The following is a 21578-nucleotide window of genomic DNA, read 5'->3' as shown; positions in this document are numbered from 1 at the left end:
TCATGAGAAGAGTTCCTCATCAATTTGTATGTGGGGAATATGAGATATCCTGTACCAGTCTTTCCCTCTCTTATTTTGAAGTTTTGATTGCAGCAAAGAGCACTCCTTAATATACAAGAAGGTCAAGGAGGATGGCAAACCCTCTTCAGGAAAAGACTGAAGCTTGCCACAGCAGTTGATCTCTAATGCTTCAAGACATGTCAAGTGTTGAAGGCCCTCATAGTCCAGGAATTTGAGATTCGAAAGTCTGCTAATTCGTAGAGACTTAAGGTTGCTGGGAAGCAGCTCCTGCTCTGGAAATGATTCCAAGTATCTACATAGATCGTCAATCTCAAAACGACTAAGATATTCAAGCCCTTGTAATCCCCATTCCTTACAGGGTGTGAGTTTGTGGCAAGAAATGATGCAAAGTGAGCTTAAGTTATTAGGAAACCCCGCTTCAGGAATTGACTTGAGTTCTGGACATTCATTTATAAACAGTGACTCAAGAGATGTCAGTCTCTGGAGCTGCTTAGGAAGTTCCCTGAGACTACTGCAATTAGAAAGCAGAATTGACTTAAGGTTGGGGCTCAGCAATCCTTCTTCAGGGAAATATTCCAGGCTAGGACAATCCCTGATTTCCATGGCACCAAGTGATTCATGATCCTCAGTAATCAGTATGGAATTGAAATTTGCACAATCCCAAACGACTAGACTTCTGAGCTTTGGAAAGGAGGATAAAGGGAATTCTGTCAGAGAATCACAGCTGCTGCCGATGCACAAGTGTTCAGGGACTGGATACAGTTGTATTGTCACTCCAAGGGAGATGAATTCTAATTTCCTACAGTTGCGTATATATACAGTTTTCAAGGCAGTCGGCCAATATCCTCCATGGCAGAACTTGAGAGACCGACAATTGATGATATATAAGTGCTGGAGATTGGGATTACGGTGCATCAGTCCCCCAGGTATAGACTTAAGTGCTTCACATCCTTCAATTTTAAGGCTGCAAAGGTTTGGAGGTAATTTCTCTAATTGTGAGATTTCTGAAACTTTCAACCTTTCAAAATCAAGGATATCATGCAAATTGTCTTTGGCAGACTCTGTGTTCTCTATGCTCATCTTATCAACAGTTTCAGCTCTTAGAGATGGACCTTCATGCTTAATACCTGATACATCTTCACTCAAAAGCTTAGAAGGTTCTTGGGGAAGTGCCACTACAAGCTCTGGACATTCTGAAATGTCAACTCTAGTCGAAGGAGGAAGGCACTTGGGTAAGCTCCTTTTCAACTTTGGGCATTTTCGAATATGAAGCTCCTGAAGACAAGGAAACTCTGCTCCTTCAATGTCAGTAGAAATCCATTCTTCCCATTCCAGCATTGCCTCAAAAATTAGAGTCTCCAAAGAGGGAAACGGCCTGAGATCTGAAGAACTATTTGCCCCATAGAATTCTGGACCGATCCTTTTCACTTGTTTCATCTGTTTGATAATAAGCACTTTAAGAGACCGCAGCTGCCCAAGTGGAGGTAATTGTAAGCAATTATTACTGTTGCTGAGACATAGGAACACCATATTAGAGAAAAGCAAATCTCCTAGCCAGTCTGGAAATTCTATGCCATTGTAAAATTTAATGCTGAGCCTTTTCAGGTTCGCATGAGGTTGCAGCTGTTCAAGCACTTCTCTTGCAGTCTGTGGATCAACTGTGGTGTCACTCCATTCCAACTCCAGGACATCAAGTTCCTCCTTGTTTTTCAAACTGGCCAGGGATGCTTCACTAGCAAATACCACATTCTGCAACTGTGAGATATGAAGAGCTTCTCGAAGATTTAAAAGGGACCCCAAATGTTTAATACTTGAGCCACCATATTTGCCTACAACAAAGTCAGACAACTTCTGAAGGCTTGTTAATCTACCAATGTCTGCAGGCATCTCTTTTAAGTTAGTTCCAACTAAATCGAGATGACTCAAATTATTAAGGCTCCCCATGTTCCTTGGCAGTTTAATGAGAGAATTACAATTTGACAAGATCAATGTCTGCAAATTGTAGAGAGAGTTTACAGAATCTGGCAACCTACTAATTGCAGTGTGAGAGAGATCAAGGTACCGTAAAAGTTCCAATTCATCACCAATTGAATCAGGCAACTCAATTATAGGATAATGAGAAAAAGAAAGCACCCGCAAGCAGTATAGGTTATCCAACAGAATCTCTAGTACCCCACTGCTTATGTGACTTGATTCATTCTCTGGCGGCAATTCATATGGTAGAAGGGTCCTTAAGAACTCAGGTTTAGAATCATCAACAATTTCGCTAAAATTGCCTCCACAAAATGACGAATGCCGAACTTTGTTCAAACCAAAATCTGAAATCTTAACATCTACCAATCTCGAAAAGTAATCATGATTGACCGAGCTAGAAAACTGACCTTGATTTGGCAATCTTGAAATGTAATATCCAGATACGATAATAGCTAAATCATGAACAAGATCATGCATTGTATAGTGAGATCTAATGGTGCTTGATTGCTGAAAGAAAGACCTTGATTTCAACTCTTGAAAATACTGATGGCCTACCTCTTCCATTCTTTCACGACTTGGCTGCTCCAGAAAGCCTTCGGCCTTCCATAGGAGGATTAACTTCTCCTCTTCATACACATGATCCTTGGAAAATATCGAACAGTATGCAAAGCATCGCTTAAGATGTGCAGGGAGATAATAATAGCTCAACATAAGAGCTTGGAAAATGCCATTCCTGTCGGATGAAGAATCAAATATGTTGTTCTTTAACACAGCATCCCACTCTTCAACCGTTGGCTGGAAACGCATTAAACGTCCAAGCAGTTTTGCCGCTAAAGGAAAACCATTACACTTCTTCACAATGTCTTTGCCAATAGTTTCTAGTTTGGGATATAATCTGGATTCCTCATTTTCAAATGCACTTTTTGCAAAAAGCATCCAGCTATCTTCGTATGGTAATGGCTTCAAATGGTAAGAGGGAAGAGTGCCCATAAGTGCTGCAATATCTGAACTGCGTGCGGTAACAACAATCTTACTTCCGTTCTCCCCATAGGTAAGAATAAACCGCAGAATTTCCCAGATGGTAGACTCTTGACACCAAACGTTATCTAAGATGAATAGAATTTTTTTCAGGTTAGGACTCTCCTTCAACTTAACTTTAAGAGAATTCAGATCTTCAACACCCGAAGGTTGATCAGTGAGTTGTTCCAGAATAGCTTTAATCAATCTTTTCTCATCAAAAGCACCCGAAACACAAACCCAAGCTTTGCAGTCAAAATATCTGTTCACCCTTTCATCGTTGTACACAAGCTGAGCCAGGGTGGTCTTGCCAACTCCACCTTCTCCCACAATGGCAATGACATCTGACTGCTCAACTGTTTGATTGTCACCTGAAACCAACAGCCTAACTATAGTCTCTTTATCTTCATCCCTGCCAAATACAACTTGGGGTTGCTGATCATTTGCCATTGTAGGCAGTAGAATGGATTTCGTTACTGCAATGTAATCTTCTTTTAAACCAAGTCTATCTTTTTGCTCCGCATGTTGTTCTAACCTGGCATTTAATTCATCCATACGGACTCCTATATCATGCGAAAATGTAAATACCAAGCTCCATTCTCGGGGCTCAGCTGCCAACTTGCTCCGCGAAGCTTGGGTGGCAATCTGGTCCAGTAAATCTTCAAGATCATAGCAAAAGTCCGTAATCTGAGCAAGCCAATCGCTCACTTCCAGCTTTCTGAATTGTTTCTTCTCAGCATCGTCGATCACTGCATTGATAGTTAAAATGGTTTTCTTCAACTTCTTCAGCCATGCCTCATCCAGTTTATGTTTACGAAAGAAATGAACGAGTTCAGGAGACTCTAGCTTGTGGAGAAGCTGCTGGAAAAAAGCAGAAGGAAATTGTCCTGATCTCAACAAAATCTGAGCAGCCATGTTGTCGAGTACTACAAAAAGAGGAAGCAGAATACTTCAGGATGAATTGATCCGCAATATCTCTTCCAGTAAGAACTACAACAATGGCATGAAGGAAGGTATGAATCTTATGTTGGCTAGTTTGTAAAGGACATAGGAGATAAAAAAAAAAAAAAAAAATCTGCAAATGCCAAAGTTGTGGCGGATAGATCTAGAACTAAATATGATTTCTTAAACTAGAGATGGCTTGGGCATCTAAGGTTGGTTCTAGCGCCATTATAGTTGAATTCGAATCAAATTTGTTTAAACTGAAATTTAAATTTAGTTCAAAATTCAAATGAGTCTAAAACAAATCAATCTCAAATAAGCTCGAGCCTACAATATCGAGCTCGAACTGTTCGTCAAACTCACAAATTAAAAATTTTGATACAGAACGATACGTTTTGATCAATATGTATTAAAACAATATCGTTTTAATAACGAATTAATTAAAACTCGAATTCGAATCGGGTTTGAACTTGAAATGAGTTAAACTCCAACTTATTTGCAACAAACTTAACAAGGGCAAGCTCGAGCTCAAGTTCAAACTCTATTTCTACAAATTGAGCTGAACTCAAACTCAAACGAGCTCTAGCTCGGCTTGGCCCTAATCTAGCTCAAGGCACAACCTAATATATCTAGGATTGTGGTTGATCTAAGCTTGTTAATTGATGGGCTTAGTGGACTAAGCTGACCATAAAAATTGAAAAATTTGCAGCATGACCCAAGGTCTCTTGGGTGTGCCTTCACGAACCCTTAACAGATCAATTCATGTGTTTTTTAAAGTTGGGCACAAAGGTATAATTTTTAAAATTTTAATTATTTTAATTTTTAATATTTTTTATCAGATTGTACCGACTAACTTGCAGGTTTTACCCCAAAACTCCAACACAGTTTACTACGGTAACAAACCATACCTCTATGGATCATGTTAAAAAAAAGGAATCTGAATTATACTCATGACATAATCCAAACCCCTTGACATGCCTGTTTTAAATAGATATTTAAAAAAAGTTTTTATTTAATAAAAAGATTAATTAAAATAACTGACTTATATATTAAATTAATCAGCCACTTTAACTTATAAATAATAACACAAAACAAAGAATTTAGTAGCTACATGATCAAAATTATGAGAATAATAATTAAAATTTTTAAACATTCAACCAGCTTCGAATTTTGCAGAAATACTAAAGATAAAGGTTGTAATAATCGGTTTTTAGTTAGAAAAGGATAATAAAAAGATTCACATGTTCCATGAGATAAGAGGTATAATGCTATCCTCTTTAAAGTATTTCAGTAAAGTACAAGACCCTCAAAGAAGAACCCCATAAATTCACAAGTTACAGGAGATAATAGGAATTCCCTCTGCAATAACACAAAATTATGGCATTTGCAAGTTACAACATGAATATTATTTTAGCTTCTTGTATGCTCTCATGATTTGCTATTCTACTGTAACTTAAAGTTTTAGCCATTCATGATCCAAATTAAATCTTTTAGCTTGACAGTTATATCTCTGGGAAATAATTGCACTCTTGAGCATGCACATGCCTGGTTTTTAGTAGCATCAACAAAACCAAGAGGTTACAGAAGCCAGTACCAATCAGCCCAGGAGGAAGGAAAGGATGCTATTTTTCATTTTGGAATGCAAAGTGTTTCTTAATTACACAATAAAAAAATTCCAGATGAAAATGAAAGATGCAAACAAAGAATTTTCTTTTTTAAATTTAAAGAAAATATTAAGAATTACAATGTTGCTTACACAGCATGAATTGTCTCAAAAGTAACTCGATTGACCTTGCAGGAGTTCAAGCTGTGCCAATATTTTTGCAATTGTTGATTTCAATCTGGAATCACCATTCTGGGCCAGATCAATGAGCACCACTTGCGCAGATTCTCCATAATTTACTCTGTGTTCCTGAATTGTAAATATCCTCTCCAGTATCCACAACGCTTTCTCTTGAGCCTTCACAGTCCCGGATTCTAAAACTTTAACAATGGCTTGAATGCCTGAACTTTTTGCTATATAATTACTTCCACTTTCACAAATTTCATCCTGCATGAGTGTTGCAAGCGCAGCAAGAACAGCCTCATCAGCTTCTCTCCCCCTACCCTCCAATACTTGGACCAATGGAGGGATAGCCCCAGCCTTGACCAAACAAAATGTGCTCTTGACAAAGCAGTAACCATCATGAACTTCACAAAATGCATCTGCAGAAGGAGGGACACACAACCAACTTGATGTTTTGGACTTTCGAAGAGAGAGTGAATTCTGGGATAGCTGAGCCAGTGAGGACGCGGCTCTGCTTCTAGCAATCACTGACCCACTTGACAGCAACTTCACAAGCAATGGAATCACCCCTTGTTCTACTGAATATTGCTGCAATTTCTTATCAGAGGAAACTGTAAACCGAACCAACACACCAGCTACACTCTCTGCTAACCACTGGGTTGTTGGAGTTGAAGTTGCAGTGCTTGAATTCATTATGGAGATCAGAATTGGCAGCAAACCTACCTTCTTAAGTAATTCTGTAGCTTTCTTGTCATTAACTGGTAGATTGCTTAGTATGGCAACTGCAGCAGCTTTTTCACTCTCAGTTGTAGACGATGATACGATATTAACAATCATGTTAACATGGCACTCCCCCAGCTGGTCTGTTAATTCTCCTGACATATCTTTTGAGAGAGTGCAAATCAAATTCAATGCAGCTATCCTTATTTTTGTGCTGGTTTCTTTCAAGAAGGGTAGCAGCAGTTGAATTGCACCATTTTCTTGCATTTTTCTTCTAATGTTTGATGCACTGGAATGGGCAGCAATGCTATTAAGTGCTTGTAAGAGGTGATACTGAATCGTTGGACTAGAAAGATTTAGAAGGGAAAGCATCTGCTGAGCCACATCTTGGTTGACAAGAATAGATTCTGACTGAGCAACTCTTGCAAGAATTGCTGATGCTGGCTCCCGAAGAGTCATGAGCACAGATGTTACTGAGAAGAGGAGCTGAAGCAGAAGTGCCACAATTCCTGAACTGATCAAAAGCGGTATGTTTTCTTCCAATATAGACAAATTTTTCAATGCACTTAATGCAGATAGCTTGGCTTCAAGCTTCCCAACTTTGAACATTTTAACAAGAGGTTCAATTGCCCCATCCTTTGCAAGGGAAGCTCTACTTTGGTCAGTAAGCTCCATCTTGGAAAGTGCTGTTGCCATGAGGATCTTACACATGTCAGAACCTGCAAGGACAAGTATTAGATAAATTCATTATGCAATAAGAACATGGCAATTTACAAGATTTCGGGAGTCAAGAGCATGTTAGCTTTTAGCTCGGACAAAAATTCATATCACCAAAATAAAAAGATAAAGAAGTCGAGACCCTTTTGCTTGTCCAGTCAAATCAATTCTTCTGAAATTCTAATGAAAATAGGAGAGAAACTTCATTTTTCTTAGAAATCAAATCAAATCAAGCAGATAAATATCTAGAGAGGAGGGAGAAGGAACATAAATTCCAAACAGTATTATTACCCTCTTGCAGATGCTTCACCAATGGCTTAAAATAACCAGCTTCTGCCATATGAAGTGCATTCTGAGTATTGCTAGACAATGCATCTAACAAATTCCCTGCATCATATGAAGCAACAGGGTCATCCCCAAGTAGCATTGCAACCAACATAATAATGCACCCTTGGATTCTGCCTAGCCGTCGCCAAACTGCAGGAAGATCTGAAAGATCCAGCAACAGCCCCACAGCTTCCCTTCTCTCTTCTACATCTCGCGTCAAAGATTTCACCAATGCTGATAATGACCCAACATCGACCATCTTCCCCTGCAAACTACTAAGCAATGTGAGATAACTAACTTCTAATTCTGACATTTCAAACCAAATCAGAATAAATCAACGTACATGATAGTGATAAAGAACTCATATATGATATACCTTGCAGTCAGCAAACTCTGATGCAAGAGTTCTTAAGGCTTGAAAAATACTTAACCGATTGTTTGGCTTGCTGGTACCTAACCGATTTAGCAGAATTGAAACAATATCTTCCTCGTTAATCCACTCTCTGTCAACTGTTTTTGCAGTGACCATTTCATTTAAATTCAAAATCGCAACTCTCAGCCCTTCATCATCACCATATTTAAGCTGCAACACAACATCATCGATTCCAAGCCTAACGGTTTCCTCCTCAATTTCTGTTTCTTTTTCTGAGTCCAAGTCACTTGCAAACCCAGATTCATAACTTGGATTTGCGCTTGGACTAGCAAACCCGGATTCACAACTTGGATTTTTGTTCGGACTTTGGCTAGGGCTAGGACTTAAACTCTTATCAAACTTGGCATTCATCAATTCTTTATGCAACGCTCCAATTTGTCCCTTGATATCCAGCTTCAGATCAATACTTGCAAAGAGCACGAGGCCTAAAGATCTCCCAATATCTCGAGTTAAACCCTCCATTTGCTTCATAATCAATCTTGAATTGGAATTTCTTATCAAAGACTTGGCTCGCCTAAGCTCTCTTTCGAGGGATTCAATTGCTTTTCGAATTGAAGGTATGTCCATGACCTTGTTATTGTCTTTCATACCATCAAAAATCGGAGTGAATTTTTCAAGAGTAATTGTAAATTCATTGAAGATTTCTATCTCAGATTCTGAGCTTCTTGTAAGCGATGCCACCTCTTCAGTTAAGGCTTGTAGCTCTGTCACAACCACCGAAAAGCTTCTACTATCCTTCTCTTGCATTCTATTAAGATGGTTAAGAGTCTGAGAGAGGAATTGATAAAACAATTAAAGAAAAATAAGAACTCCCAGAACAGAGCAAATAGAGCGTATTAATAGAAATTATACACCAAAAGAAGACTGACAGGAGAGATTAAATAGCTGAGAAAGTTGAAATAGAAAACGAGAAAAGCCAAAAAATTCGGAGTAATCAAAGATGAAGAAGAAATTAATCGTGGAAACTACACAAACGCGTATATAAAAAACAGAAAAAGACAGGGCAGATAGAAGGAATTCAAAGCACAAAAATCGAAGAGATGAAGAAACGAGAAAGAACAGAACCTGATGAAGAAATGCAGACTGGCCAGCGAGACCAAGAATAGTCTCAACCCACTAACTGCCTCGTCTTAGACGGGAAATACAATACGAGAAACAAAGAATGTGAAAGCAAGACTATGACTTGTATCCTTCTACTTGTCAACCCGTCCACTTCTGGTGCTTCTTCAACTCCAACAAGAAGCATAGAAATTAAGGGTAGTTATTTTCTTCAGCTTTTCAAAGAAGTTAATTTAAAAAATTTAGAAGCTTTCGTACATGGGGGTCTAAGTAAACTGGAGGTTTGCTGTTGGAGTTATTCGATGAAGAGTATCAAAGTATCAAATTATCAATCTTGTTGTTGTCAGTCGGCACTGACTTGCCACCATCTGCGAATGAGAAAGAGAAGACTGAGTCAAACACTCTAAATTCATCTACCCGTCTCTTTCCCTCTTTGTCTACCCCATTGGATTTGAATGTTGGTATTCTATGGCTCTAGCTGGTGATGAGAAGTTTATGGGGTCAATGAAATGGAAATTGTTCTGTTTATTTAGTGTAATTCCATTATGCCCTCTTTTCTCAACATGCACATGCATTTACCGCGTTTTGACTAACATTTTCAGCACGTTTGACTCACGTTAAAGCTTTAGCCTAATGGGCAATTCACTTCAATTCATCCAATCACATCAAATTATTTAAAAATTACCGTTTAAATATAATTCTAATTCGAATATAAGTTTTTTTGACCTGAAATACGGAAAAATACTGTCTGAACACAGCCGATTAACCCAAACTGTGCCCTAGTTATTGCTTTTTACCTGTGTGTTGAAGTCTTCAGAGACTGGGAATCTTGTATTAAATTCCAAATATTAAAACCCTCTGAATATAAACAAATGAAATCTAGGCCGGCGCGTTGATGATGAAAGCAACCCTCAACAAACAACCCTTTTATTCATTTCAAAGGCCAAAGGGCTTATTCCCCACCCCTGAGGTATCCCTCGACTGACTACCCTTTTATTCATTTCAAAGGCCAAAGGGCTTAATCCCCACCCCTGAGGTATGCTGGGTTTTCAAGTTTCTCCTACTTAATTTTAAAAATTTTATTTATTTATTCATAAACGGTTAAAATTAATTGAATTCGTTAGTTATTTCATTTTTATCTTAAATCTTAAAAACTATAAAATTTTTCTTAATCCAAGTTTTCAAAAATAGTATTTTTCTCTTTAGGGTTTTTAATTTTTCAAATTTAATTTTTTTGACAATAAAAAGATTTCTCCGATAATCTTTAGACAACGTTTTTTTCTCTCCGACGCATCCTTCTTCTAACACTGTGCAACATCATCGTCGTCAGAGAATGAAGACAAACCATCTTTATCTCTGATTAAGACGAATCGTCTTCGTCTCTGGACAAAGACGAGTCTTTAATGATGACGATATCGTAAAGTATTAGAAGGAGGATGTGCCGGAGAGGAAGAGACGTTGTCTAGAGATCATCGAAGAAGTCTCTTTATCATCTAAAAAATTGAACTTGAAAAATTAGAAACCCTAGGAGGAAAATGCTATTTTTGAAAATTAGATTGGGGAAAAAATTGTTAGTTTTTAGGATTTAGAGAAAAAATGAAATCAAATTTAAGTTTATTTTTAATATTAAATATAAAATAATGATTTTACCTTTAAAACTAACAAACTTAATCATTCATGGGTAAGTAAAGAAGATTTTCAAAATTAACAGAAGAAACTTAAGAAAATAGTATATTTTTGGTGGGAATAAATCCTCTGGGTTATTTCTAATTTGGAAGTCTGGTGAGCCTGAGCCATAAATGTGAAATTCGGACCGTTGAAAACAAAAGCTAAGAAGAATACAACACCTACTAGTACGGTGTGCATGAAATCATAATTTACGATATGAGCCCAAAGTCCTGTGACAAATTCAAAACATTAAGTGAGGCTAGGACAATGTAGCCCATGAAGGCCAACCAATTCAAAATGTGTACTTTTTGACTTCCAAATTCCAATTATGTGTGAAAAAATAATGCAACAGCAACTCTGTGGGCAGAAAAGTGAGGCCAACCCAGCTGTAATGTATCAAGTTTCATGAGGAGAAGCATCTTGTTATCCATTGATAGGGCTGGACTTGAGCCGAGCCAACTCGAGCCGAGCCAACTCGAGTTCGAGCTCGGCTCAGCTTTGTTTGAGCCCGAAACGAGTCGGGTTCTTCTCGGCTCGATCAAGCTCGAGCCAAGCTCGAGCTGACTCAGGTTGGTTCGGTAGATTTTTTTAAAAATTTTTTTATACAAAACGACATTGTTTTGATCCATATATATACAAAACGATGTCGTTTTGATATGAAAAATGAGCCATCGTCGAGTCCGACGCTCTTCCAAGCTTCAACTCCACCCAACCCATTCGCACGCAGAGAAAGTCGTCTGAGACGATCGTCCCGAGCTGGCTGCGAGCCGAGCTCAGCTCAGCTCGAATCCAACCCTATCCATTGATCGACGGCGAACCTGATTAGATATTGGGATTCTCCATTGATGATTGGGTAGTGGGATTCATATTTGGTTTATACTGAATCTAGTGAGAAAGTAGTTAAATGCCGAGGAATGTGGATTCATATTCCAAAGAAATTAATAATGGAAATGCAAAGTTTATAAATCTTCATCAACCAATGTACATAATTTAAAATTTTACATAAAATAGATTATGATAACAACGTTAAGAGTTTGATAATAGATTTTAATATCTATTATGATGTTGCAATACAAATATAATTATAAAGATGAACATATGATAATTTTGTAATGTGATTCGACTTATTACGTAAAAGTTTACATTTACAATTATAAAATATTTCTATAGAATGAAAATATTCAGAAAAGTGTCTTGAAATTGACTTGACATAGGAGAAAGGCCCTAAGGGAACTGTTGGATTTGAGAGTCTTGCCACTTGCTTAAGAGGAAGCAAAACTAATCTTAAGCTAGAGCAAGATGTTGGGTAACTATATGTGTTTTTTTTTTTTTTTTCTTACACACTTCAGGATTTAAGAAACAATGTTATTGATTACAATTTGAAATTCAAATTCAAGATATTAATTTCTTAAATGTTTGCATTAAATATAAGATCATAATTATAGTCAATGAGGATGGAAACTATTGCTTGTGGGTATATGACAAAGGAATGCCATATTTTTAAATTGAAAGATGTCTATCCTTGCTTCTCAAGGGCTTCCAATTTTTGGAGTGCGGAAAAGATTTCAAAAATTTATACTATTATTTGCATGAGTTAATGTGAGATGAAAATTGTTAGATATTTATGATAAAAACACTTTAGATGGTAGAATCATTACTTCGTATGTATTATGTCATTTCTTTTCTCTTTATAAATCTGATTGATCTTCACAGATAAATAACATATTTTTAAATATATAAGTAAATAGAAAAAATAATTTATTATTATTTGATAACATATTGTAAATTGGTAGCTCATATACTTACATTATATAAACATGTTGGAACATAAAACTCTTGCGTTCTTAATACGTCAATTAAAAACAATAAATATTTAATTATGGGCGAATTAAAAGAATCAATGGTAGGTTTCACAAATCATGATTAAACTTTTAAATGACAAATATATACTCAAATTATTAGTTTTCAAGAACAAAGACTCCATGGCCCAATGGATAAGGCGCTGGTCTACGGAACCAGAGATTCTGGGTTCGATCCCCAGTGGAGTCGAATTCGCAACTGCTTATTTCCCTTTTTCAAATCCTTCAACTGTGATAATTTCTTTGTCATGTGTTTTTTTTTTTTAAATAGAAATAATAAATAGGTATATACTTATTTATATTATTACGTAATTGAATATATTTATTTGTATATTCAAAGTAGGTACACATAGTTTTATTGTAGCTAATTCCCCATAAATTAACATAAAACAACTTAATTTGTAAATGATCATTTCATTAGTGATGTAATATAAAAAGATAAATTATTTAATAAACCATTTTAGGAAGAGTTTAAATGATTTTAGGCAACTCACCATATATTATACAAATATAGCCAATAATCTCAAATAATATTAGGATTGTCATCATCTCTATCCTTTGGATAGTTTGAAACCCTAATACTATCAACCATAAGAATTCCAACTCTCATCAATCACATTTTCACTCAAAAATCATAAAATTAAGCAAGAAACTTGAATAAATTCATATATGGAAATATACATTTGGTTTTTTAGAAGTGATTCAACTAATAAGTCACGTCTATTGGGTTGAAATATTATTTCCCTTTTTAGGGGGTAAATGATACTTTATACGATAGATGGTCTAATGATATTTTTTAAGTAAGGGATTTTTGGATATTTAAAATTGAGGGGCAAAATAAAACTATCCTTTTAGAATTTTTCATATTTCAATTTATATTCATTAGTAATTTTGATATTTCGTTTATTTGTCATTGCAAGATTAAACAAAATATAATGTAGGATAGTGTTGTCATAAATGATCAATTGTAAATCTTATACCATGAGTCATAAATTCTAAATTGTGATCCATAAGTCTTAAGTTGTAATTTGCAAACCCTAAATCATGATTCATAAACTTTAATCAAAACCCTAAATAGTTCCCATAAACCGTAAGTTATGAACCATAAACTACAAACCCTGAATTGTGTGAGTTCTTGTAGCAAGATATCTATTAAGTTATGTCACATTATCTAAAAATATTCAATAAAGATTTAGGTGATTATGCATGTCGTATCTTTAGGTAAGGTCACCTGAATGACCTAACTTGTCAAAGACACTTCTTGAGCCATCTCATGGTGGCAAGAATCTAATGATATCTTTATAATGTGAGTTTCCTTATGGATGTGAAGGATTAGTATTATTGTAGCATGATTTAGTATATGGATGTTGAAGGTTGGCACCTTAAAGGTGTGAGTTACTAACACATCGGTTGGCATTGTCTTAGGATGACATGTGAGTCATCATACTACACATCATGTCAATATATAAGTTAGCGCTTGCATGTACATTAATGTTGTGACAAGGTGAAGTATGTCTATTACGTAAGTTTTCTTATATATCTTAGAGAGAGAACAAACCCCTTAACTCGAGTGTCATTATAAAAAGTGTATTACAATGGGAAATAGTGAAAAAGTCTGGTAAATTTTTATCAAGTAATTGAAGAGTTTTTTGGGAACTTTCTTTCAAGTGTAAAATTGATACTAAAAATTACATCAATAAGAAGTAAATTAAACAATTCAATATATTATAAACAATAATTATTTTTAATGTGGTTTGATCTATTATTTGGAAATCTATATCTTTAATTATGTTATTAAGTGGTTTGAGTAAACTTTGAAAGGGTTACAACATGAATAGTAAAAAGTGTCGTCTTAAGTCTCTTTATATATCAAGTTTACAAGAGAAAAGATTAACTTTATATAATAATTAAATACAAAAAAAAAATTTTAATACAATAAATCCCAGTAATTTTGTTACTTTTGAATTAACATGTGCTCTAAAATGATTGAAAAATAATTACACTCTAATTATAAATTATAATATTATAAAAAATTATACTACAAAAATTATAATTGAAAATTATATCTTAAAAACATAGCAAGATGAATGATGTAAGAAATTCTTAACTAATATACACAATGTCACTAATCAAGATGATTAATTAGTAATTAATCTGTCTTATCGACTAAGTGTCAAAGCTTTCGAATATGTCAAGTTGCAGCCCACAAAGAGTAAAGCAATTTGGAGACAATAATGAACATTTAACACTTAGTTAAGGTTACATACCTTAGATATATGGGTATCTTCTTAAATTTAATACTTAATATTATTTTTTAAAAAATATTATCCCTAATTTTAAAAAAAATTAATATTCCCTAAATAAATAAAAATATTTGTAACTTTTCAATTCTATTTATACTAATATTTGATAGAATAAATAAATATATAGAAAACCTATATTTCTATTGTGGTCGACAAAACTATCACTTTCATTTTTATCATTTTTGTTTGGTTATTCTTGTTAATTAATTTTATTCTTAATTTAAAATTTAAAATAATTTAATTATATAATAATATTATCTAATTAAATACTCATGTATATAATTTTTATTTCATGTTTTGTTTTTCACTTTTAGATTTAAATTAAACGTAGCCTATTTAATCTAAAACATTTGTTTGTTTTTTTTTTCGGCTACTCATAAGCATTCTTCACCCAAAGCATGCAAGACTTAAATGTCTTTGACTTGTCACGTGGGTCAAATTAAGAATGATGATATCTTTACTTAATAGTACAGACAATACAGTGTATAGAAATATTTAGAAGGATAAATAAAAATAATAAAATCTAGAGGTTTAATATAAAATTTTAGTGTTATATCGGTATTTTATATTCTAAACTAAAAAGTTTTCAAAAGTGAAGTCGTTTAAATTTTGTTTATATGATAAAAGTTGAAATTAAGTTCAATTATAATATTGAGTTAAATAAAAAATATTAAAACCATGTTATTAGTCTAAATAATATTATTTTAGTCTATTTATATCAAATTTTTTAGATTCGTAAATACAAAGAGTTAGATATTTTTTAATATTAAATTTGAACTAAAAAATATTTAATTATCAAACTTAAATATGAATTCAATTATTTATTTGAATTAATTTTATTTATGTATTTAAATAAATTAAGTTTAAATTTAACTCTATAAATATATGATGTTATATTACAATTTTAATAGAATAGATACATAAACCTTTGCATGAGTTTGCTCTTAGGTATGTTTATTGAGTCAGCAGAAATATTAAAGCTCATAATGATTGATTCGTTAACTGTGAAAATTATAATAATATATTATTGGATGATTAAATTATATTTTAATTTTAATTTTAATTTTAAATTTATTTAATTGTATAATTTAAATATTTTACTAAATTTACTTGGTAGGACGTAAGAGATGTGGTCACGTGACCCTAGCATTTGTACAACACCACCCACAAGAAAGGTATCGTTACCTAAATCTTCCACACGTTCGTTATGGTGAGGCTCAAATTGGTGACCAACTACACAAAGCACTGGTTGATTAATTCACCTTCCATCAACAACACGTGTAAAACTTCCTCGCCGTACTCGAGTCCTCATTGGCCTGTCTTTTTAACTTAGCGACTTTATCATCTCACCTTTTTTCCGATAGTACTATGCCTGTCAATAACAGGGCAATATCTCAGCCTCGTATATGAGAAATAACTTTCCGTTTGCAAGGACAAACGCCGTCTATTTTTACCAATCTGTCATCAGCACGTACAAGACTGATTAGAACTCCGTTAAAACTACCCGTCAACGCGCGTTATTAATCCTCCCCTTGCCGCTTAAGCAGTGGACAGGTGCAGGGTGCAGGAACGGTAATTTCTACTTAATAAAAAAGGAAAAAATATTTTACAAACAAATAATATTTACTCATTATTAAGAGGAGATTAAATCATTAAATTGTGTGACTGTAAGAGAGAGAAAGCTGACTGTACTAATAGCGAATTGTAAGTATTGGTGGCGAGATGATAACAGACAAACCAAAAAAACAATGATTCAGTTGATGAAACCAAGCCGATCCAAAAAGTTATTGGACCTGTTCGTGAATCGAGTAGGATGTTTCTTATCGCTTCCTGTTTCAGTTACAGAGTTGCAGAGTGTTTCGAGTCTCGTGGCCAGGATTAGCTTTTCAGAGGTCGTTAAATATATATCAATTAATTATTTATTGAAGTTTTGGTTTTGTTCAAGTTTTAGGTCACAGTGAACGGAAGTGATTGTAATATTGTGTCAATGGAGAGAGGCAGAGATGCTGAAGTAGGAGAAGGAGGAGGAGATCGTGCGTTGTACAAGGAGTTATGGCATGCGTGTGCGGGGCCACTTGTGACGGTTCCTCGTCAAGGTGACATCGTTTTTTACTTTCCTCAAGGTCACATAGAGCAGGTTGAAGCGTCGATGAATCAAGCGTCTGATCAACAGATGCCTGCTTATGATCTTAATGCCAAGATACTTTGTCGTGTTGTCAATGTTGAATTGAAGGTTCAATTGGAATCTTCACTTTCATCCTCTTCAAATATTTTGTTCCTTTTCAATTAGGTTCAAGTGTTTTGTCTTGCTGCAGGCTGAACCGGACACTGATGATGTTTTTGCTCAAATGACTTTGCATCCGTTGTCTAAAGTATGCTCTTCTTTTTGAAATTTTGGGAATTGTAATTCATTAATCAATCAGTTGGCTTAATCTATAACGAGTAGAGAAATGTGTGGCATGGCAGCATGAGGAGGATACGGTGAAGAAGGAAGTGCGGCCTCCGCCTCCACGGCCTCGGGTCTTTTCCTTCTGTAAGACGTTAACGGCGTCTGATACAAGCACTCACGGTGGATTTTCAGTGTTGAGACGGCATGCTGAAGAATGCCTGCCTCGTCTGGTTTGCTTCTTTCCCCTCTGCTCTGTACTATTGTTTAATTTTTTTATTGTTGTGGAGGACTTGATCACCTCTCTTTTTGCAGGACATGTCCAAACAGCCTCCTAACCAGTTGTTGGTGACCAAGGACTTGCATGGAAATGAGTGGCGTTTTCGCCACGTCTCTCGGGGTAATCATTGTGTTTTGCTTAGTCGTTTGTTTGTGTTTTGAGTTAAAATGAACTTTACTGAATAAGATTTTTGTTTGTATTGAATGGCTTTTGAAATTTAGTGAAACTATGACAATCGGAATTTAATAAAGTTAATCTGACAATTACTAGTAGTAATTTGTTCTTGAAATGAGATGGAGATCTTGCATTTACATAAAACCTCTAATCTTTTAACATGGTCCAGGTGTTGGCGGCATATCTTCAGGCATGAGATTTCAGTTTATTTATAGTATTTGTTATGTGTATTCTTGAACTGTGATGGTCACAATGCTTAGCTATTTGACATTGTGTAACTATTGACTGAAATCTTTGATTGGCTGTTTGACATTGTGTAACTATTGACTGATTATTCAGTATCTTTATGGTGGCAGGAATGCCTCTTGAGGAGTGATCAAGGGGTTTCTGACTTCATTCTCTTAAAAGTTTTGTCAATTTGACAACATCATGGCTTTTGTAATTGTGATCAAGAAATAATTTTTCTCAGATACTTGTTTAATTGCTGTTATTTAAGCAGTAGGTTTTAGCACAATCGCTCACCATACATGAATTGAAAATGCCAGGTCAACCAAAGAGGCATCTTCTTCAAAGCGGATGGAGTCTTTTTGTCAGCTCAAAGAAGCTTGTAGCTGGAGATGCTTTTATTTTCCTCAGGTTTTACTATCATTGTGATTCTCAATCTATTAGGAGGGTGACTGTTGTGTGGTGATTGTAGCCAGAGATGCTTTTATTTTCCTTGGATTTACTATCACCAAGACTTTTCATTTTATTGGTACACTTGATTCAGTGATGTTTCAGTCGTTCTGATCATTTTCTAAATACTTATTTCCAGGGGTGAAACGGGAGAACTTCGTGTTGGGGTAAGGCGTGCTATGAGGCAGCCAAGTACAGTTTCTTCTTCAGTCATATCAAGCCACAGTATGCATATCGGTGTTCTTGCAACAGCATGGCATGCTGTTAAAATGGGCACAATGTTTTCTGTCTACTACAAACCCAGGATTAGCCCTGCTGAGTTCATGGTTCCTTATGAAAAATATATGGAGTCTGCGAAGAACAACTACACCATAGGAATGAGATTCAAGATGACATTTGAAGGTGAAGAGTCTCCAGAACAGAGGTACCATTGTTTTTTAACCCTGCAAAAAAATCCATATGGGTTCACTCTCAATTTTTGGGCATCGTTATTTAGAGTTGATAAAAGAAAAAAAAAAATTTCTTCACTGATCTATTCATTTTCTGAATGATATTAGATTCTCAGGCACTGTGATTGGAGTTGAAGATGCAGATCCCATTAAATGGCCTGGTTCAAAGTGGAGATGTCTTAAGGTATTCTATAGTAGTATCCTTTGTACTGGATTTCACAATATTTATATAATCAGCTAAAGACCTCATATGTTATTCTAGGTGCGTTGGGATGAAAATTCTCCTCATCATCGACCAGAGAGGATTTCTCCATGGGAGGCAGAGTTTTCTCTGGCTTCTCCCCAGGATAACCTTCCACTCTGCCGAATGAAAAGACGTCAACCAAACATGGGATCATCATCCACCAGTTCCTTTGTGCTCACAAAGGAAGGTATAATATGACTTGCATTACAATATTTAGAAGGTTTTGTTCTGTCTCGATGGCCCATTGCTATGTTTTATATTTGTGGTTTATCAATACAAGATCTGAACATCTTACTGACCAGGGTCATCAAAAATCACTGTAGACCCATCTCCAGATTTGGAAACTTCAAGAGCCTTGAGATGCTTATTTCCTGGGAAAAATGAATCATCCATTGGTCAAAGTGCTGCTGTACGAACTCCATCACAAGGTGAGGGTAAAAAACTGAAACAGCTTTCTATAAGAGCAGAATTGGACCAGGGGATAGAATTCCTAAATTAATGCATTGAATTATGTTTATATTCCATATCAGGTTCTCAGAGCTTGCACGAATCCTGCAAAGTATTTCAGTCCTTTGTTGGGCGGAATGCTGAAGATGTTGACCAAGTGAAGAATCATGATGTAGATGGGGAAAACATATTCAATTTGCTTCCAAGGTCCATGATGCACTTTAATTCCCCATCGAACATGATGGAGTTCAGCAGGAAAATTCGTGCAGTGGAGGATAAAGAAATGCAATGCCAGAATGCTTTAAATATTAGACCTATCCCACTTCGAGGGTATGATAGAGTTCATGGCCCTGAAATGAACCAGCAGCCAGGAAGCTGGGTTTTGCCTTTTCTTTCATCGTATTCTGAGGGCTCTTCTCATCAAATGGTGATGGATGCACAACCTCAGTCTTTGAAACAAGAGGAGGTGGTGAAATCTAATGGAGATGGCGGGTACAAACTTTTTGGTTTCTCTCTCTTGAGTAACCCTGTGGCAACAGATCTAGCCATGCTACGCACAAATTCTGTGCATGGGCCACAAGGACAAATCAATCTTGCTTCAGCACAAGATTTAAGAATTGACTCACTGTTGGAGTCACCAAAGGGTACAAGTTCAGGCAAGAATGCTGTTGGAGGTGATGAACAGGGCCATATTTTTCAAACTTCAGAACAGTCTCCTATAGATGTAGTGGGAAAGCAGATGAGTGGTTCAGTCAGAAGTTGTGTTAAGGTATGTTGTAATAAGTTAATCTTGGATGAAAATGGTGTTTTCCTTTTTGATGGAAATGCTAATATTTTGCTTGTTTTTTTCCTTTATTAATAAAGGTGCACAAGCAGGGGATTGCTCTGGGGAGGTCTGTGGACCTTAACAAGTTTAATAGCTATGATGAATTGATTGCAGAACTGGATCGTATTTTTGAATTTAATGGTGAATTAATTGCTCCCAACAAAAACTGGATGACTGTTTTTACTGATGATGAGGGTGATATGATGCTTGTGGGAGATGATCCCTGGATGTAAGTGATGCATACCCATCTAAATTTATTGTCTTCATGCATATCACAGCTTCTTTTCTTAATTTATTATAATCTGGGCTGCTTATTCTTTCTGTGTGTTGTAGGGAATTCTGTAGTGTGGTCCGCAGGATCCATATTTACACTCAAGAGCAGGTTAAGCAAATGGATCCACGACCCTTGAATGTAAAATTAAAGGAAAATTCAGTCCTGGCAGATCCAAATGTTGTTTTGACGGAGGATAAAAACTTGACACATCCTCCAGTGGCAAGCCCTTAATTTTGAGTTAAATGTATTTGCTATTAAGCTCTCCAGATGTTCGTCTGAGAGTAAATTTGTTTTCTGATTTTTCTTCTTATACCCATTAAACGAATGATATTGAGTTGACTATGTATTTATTAGGTGCTGTCACTCATTCGAATTTCATATGGAACTGTTCTATTAGGCTTCATCTCACTTGTTGAATTTGGTTTGGTATCAACGTTTTATTGGGTAAAGAATTAAATCTTCATATACCACATCTTGTTTAGGCTGTAAGACGGGAAATAAGTCAAAAGTGTGGTCTTTAGGTTTGGCATATGGTGGTCGTGGTAGCATTTAGTTTTGTTGTGATTGTGTATACTTCTTGTTGATATATATGCTTGTGGCAAGTAGGAGTTGCATATATAATATATTGAACTGTATTAAATCCTGATTGTAAAATCGGAGTTGAATTTTTAGACCCAACTTCTTTCCCCCTCTTCGTGGTTGGACTGAAGACTGCAGAACAGGTCCGATACACGAACCCAATCAATTGTATGTTGATTGGCTTTCACAACTCGGTTTCACAAACGGAGCAGCAAAGACAAGCGTGTTCTAAGCTGCAAGAATAGACATTGGTTTTCAAAAAGCAGCTGTTCTAACCGGCAAGAATGGCCACAGTTAGATCTGGTAGCAGGTATGATAAAGAATTCTAAATGATTGTCACTCACTTTTTAACTTACAGTGTTTTGCTTATAACAGGTGCTGGTAAACGCTGCATGAGTTTGTTTATGGTACACACTAT

At 35.7% G+C, this 21578-nt stretch overlaps 3 protein-coding genes and 1 non-coding gene across 6 annotated transcripts; 2 read left to right on the top strand and 2 right to left on the bottom strand.

Annotated features, from left to right (window-relative positions):
* On the bottom strand, positions 1-3927 carry LOC123216372 (putative disease resistance RPP13-like protein 1). Its single transcript, XM_044636797.1, has one exon. It carries the CDS (start codon positions 3925-3927, stop codon positions 1-3), a length of 3927 nt encoding a protein of 1308 aa, XP_044492732.1.
* Positions 3928-5562: 1635 nt separating this feature from the next.
* On the bottom strand, positions 5563-9450 carry LOC123217236 (U-box domain-containing protein 44-like). Of its 2 annotated transcripts, none has more exons than XM_044638123.1 (4): positions 9003-9450; positions 7881-8705; positions 7469-7769; positions 5563-7179 (listed from the first exon to the last, which is right to left on the bottom strand). In XM_044638123.1, the coding sequence occupies exons 2-4, from the start codon at positions 8682-8684 to the stop codon at positions 5726-5728; spliced, it is 2559 nt and encodes an 852-aa protein (XP_044494058.1). In that variant the 5' UTR covers positions 8685-8705; positions 9003-9450; the 3' UTR covers positions 5563-5725. The 2 variants fall into 2 exon arrangements, with proteins under 2 accessions (XP_044494058.1, XP_044494059.1); XM_044638124.1 differs by having other exon boundaries at positions 7881-8685.
* Positions 9451-12640: 3190 nt separating this feature from the next.
* On the top strand, positions 12641-12713 carry TRNAR-ACG. Its single transcript has one exon. It is a non-coding gene; the product is annotated as a tRNA-Arg (tRNA).
* Positions 12714-16494: 3781 nt separating this feature from the next.
* Positions 16495-20984, top strand: LOC123216984 (auxin response factor 2A-like). 2 transcript variants are annotated; one of them, XM_044637706.1, is made up of 12 exons: positions 16495-17059; positions 17142-17198; positions 17293-17445; positions 17528-17612; positions 18212-18302; positions 18481-18765; positions 18899-18974; positions 19053-19221; positions 19358-19462; positions 19565-20250; positions 20346-20536; positions 20641-20984. In XM_044637706.1, the coding sequence occupies exons 1-12, from the start codon at positions 16814-16816 to the stop codon at positions 20810-20812; spliced, it is 2316 nt and encodes a 771-aa protein (XP_044493641.1). In that variant the 5' UTR covers positions 16495-16813; the 3' UTR covers positions 20813-20984. The 2 variants fall into 2 exon arrangements, with proteins under 2 accessions (XP_044493641.1, XP_044493640.1); XM_044637705.1 differs by having other exon boundaries at positions 19337-19462.
* The last annotated feature ends 594 nt before the right edge of the window (positions 20985-21578 follow it).

The sequence above is a fragment of the Mangifera indica genome, chromosome 5 (genome assembly GCF_011075055.1).
Source record: "Mangifera indica cultivar Alphonso chromosome 5, CATAS_Mindica_2.1, whole genome shotgun sequence".
Lineage (NCBI taxonomy): Eukaryota > Viridiplantae > Streptophyta > Magnoliopsida > Sapindales > Anacardiaceae > Mangifera > Mangifera indica.
Note: the sequence above shows the minus strand (reverse complement) of the source record. Positions and strands in the feature narration are given on the sequence as shown.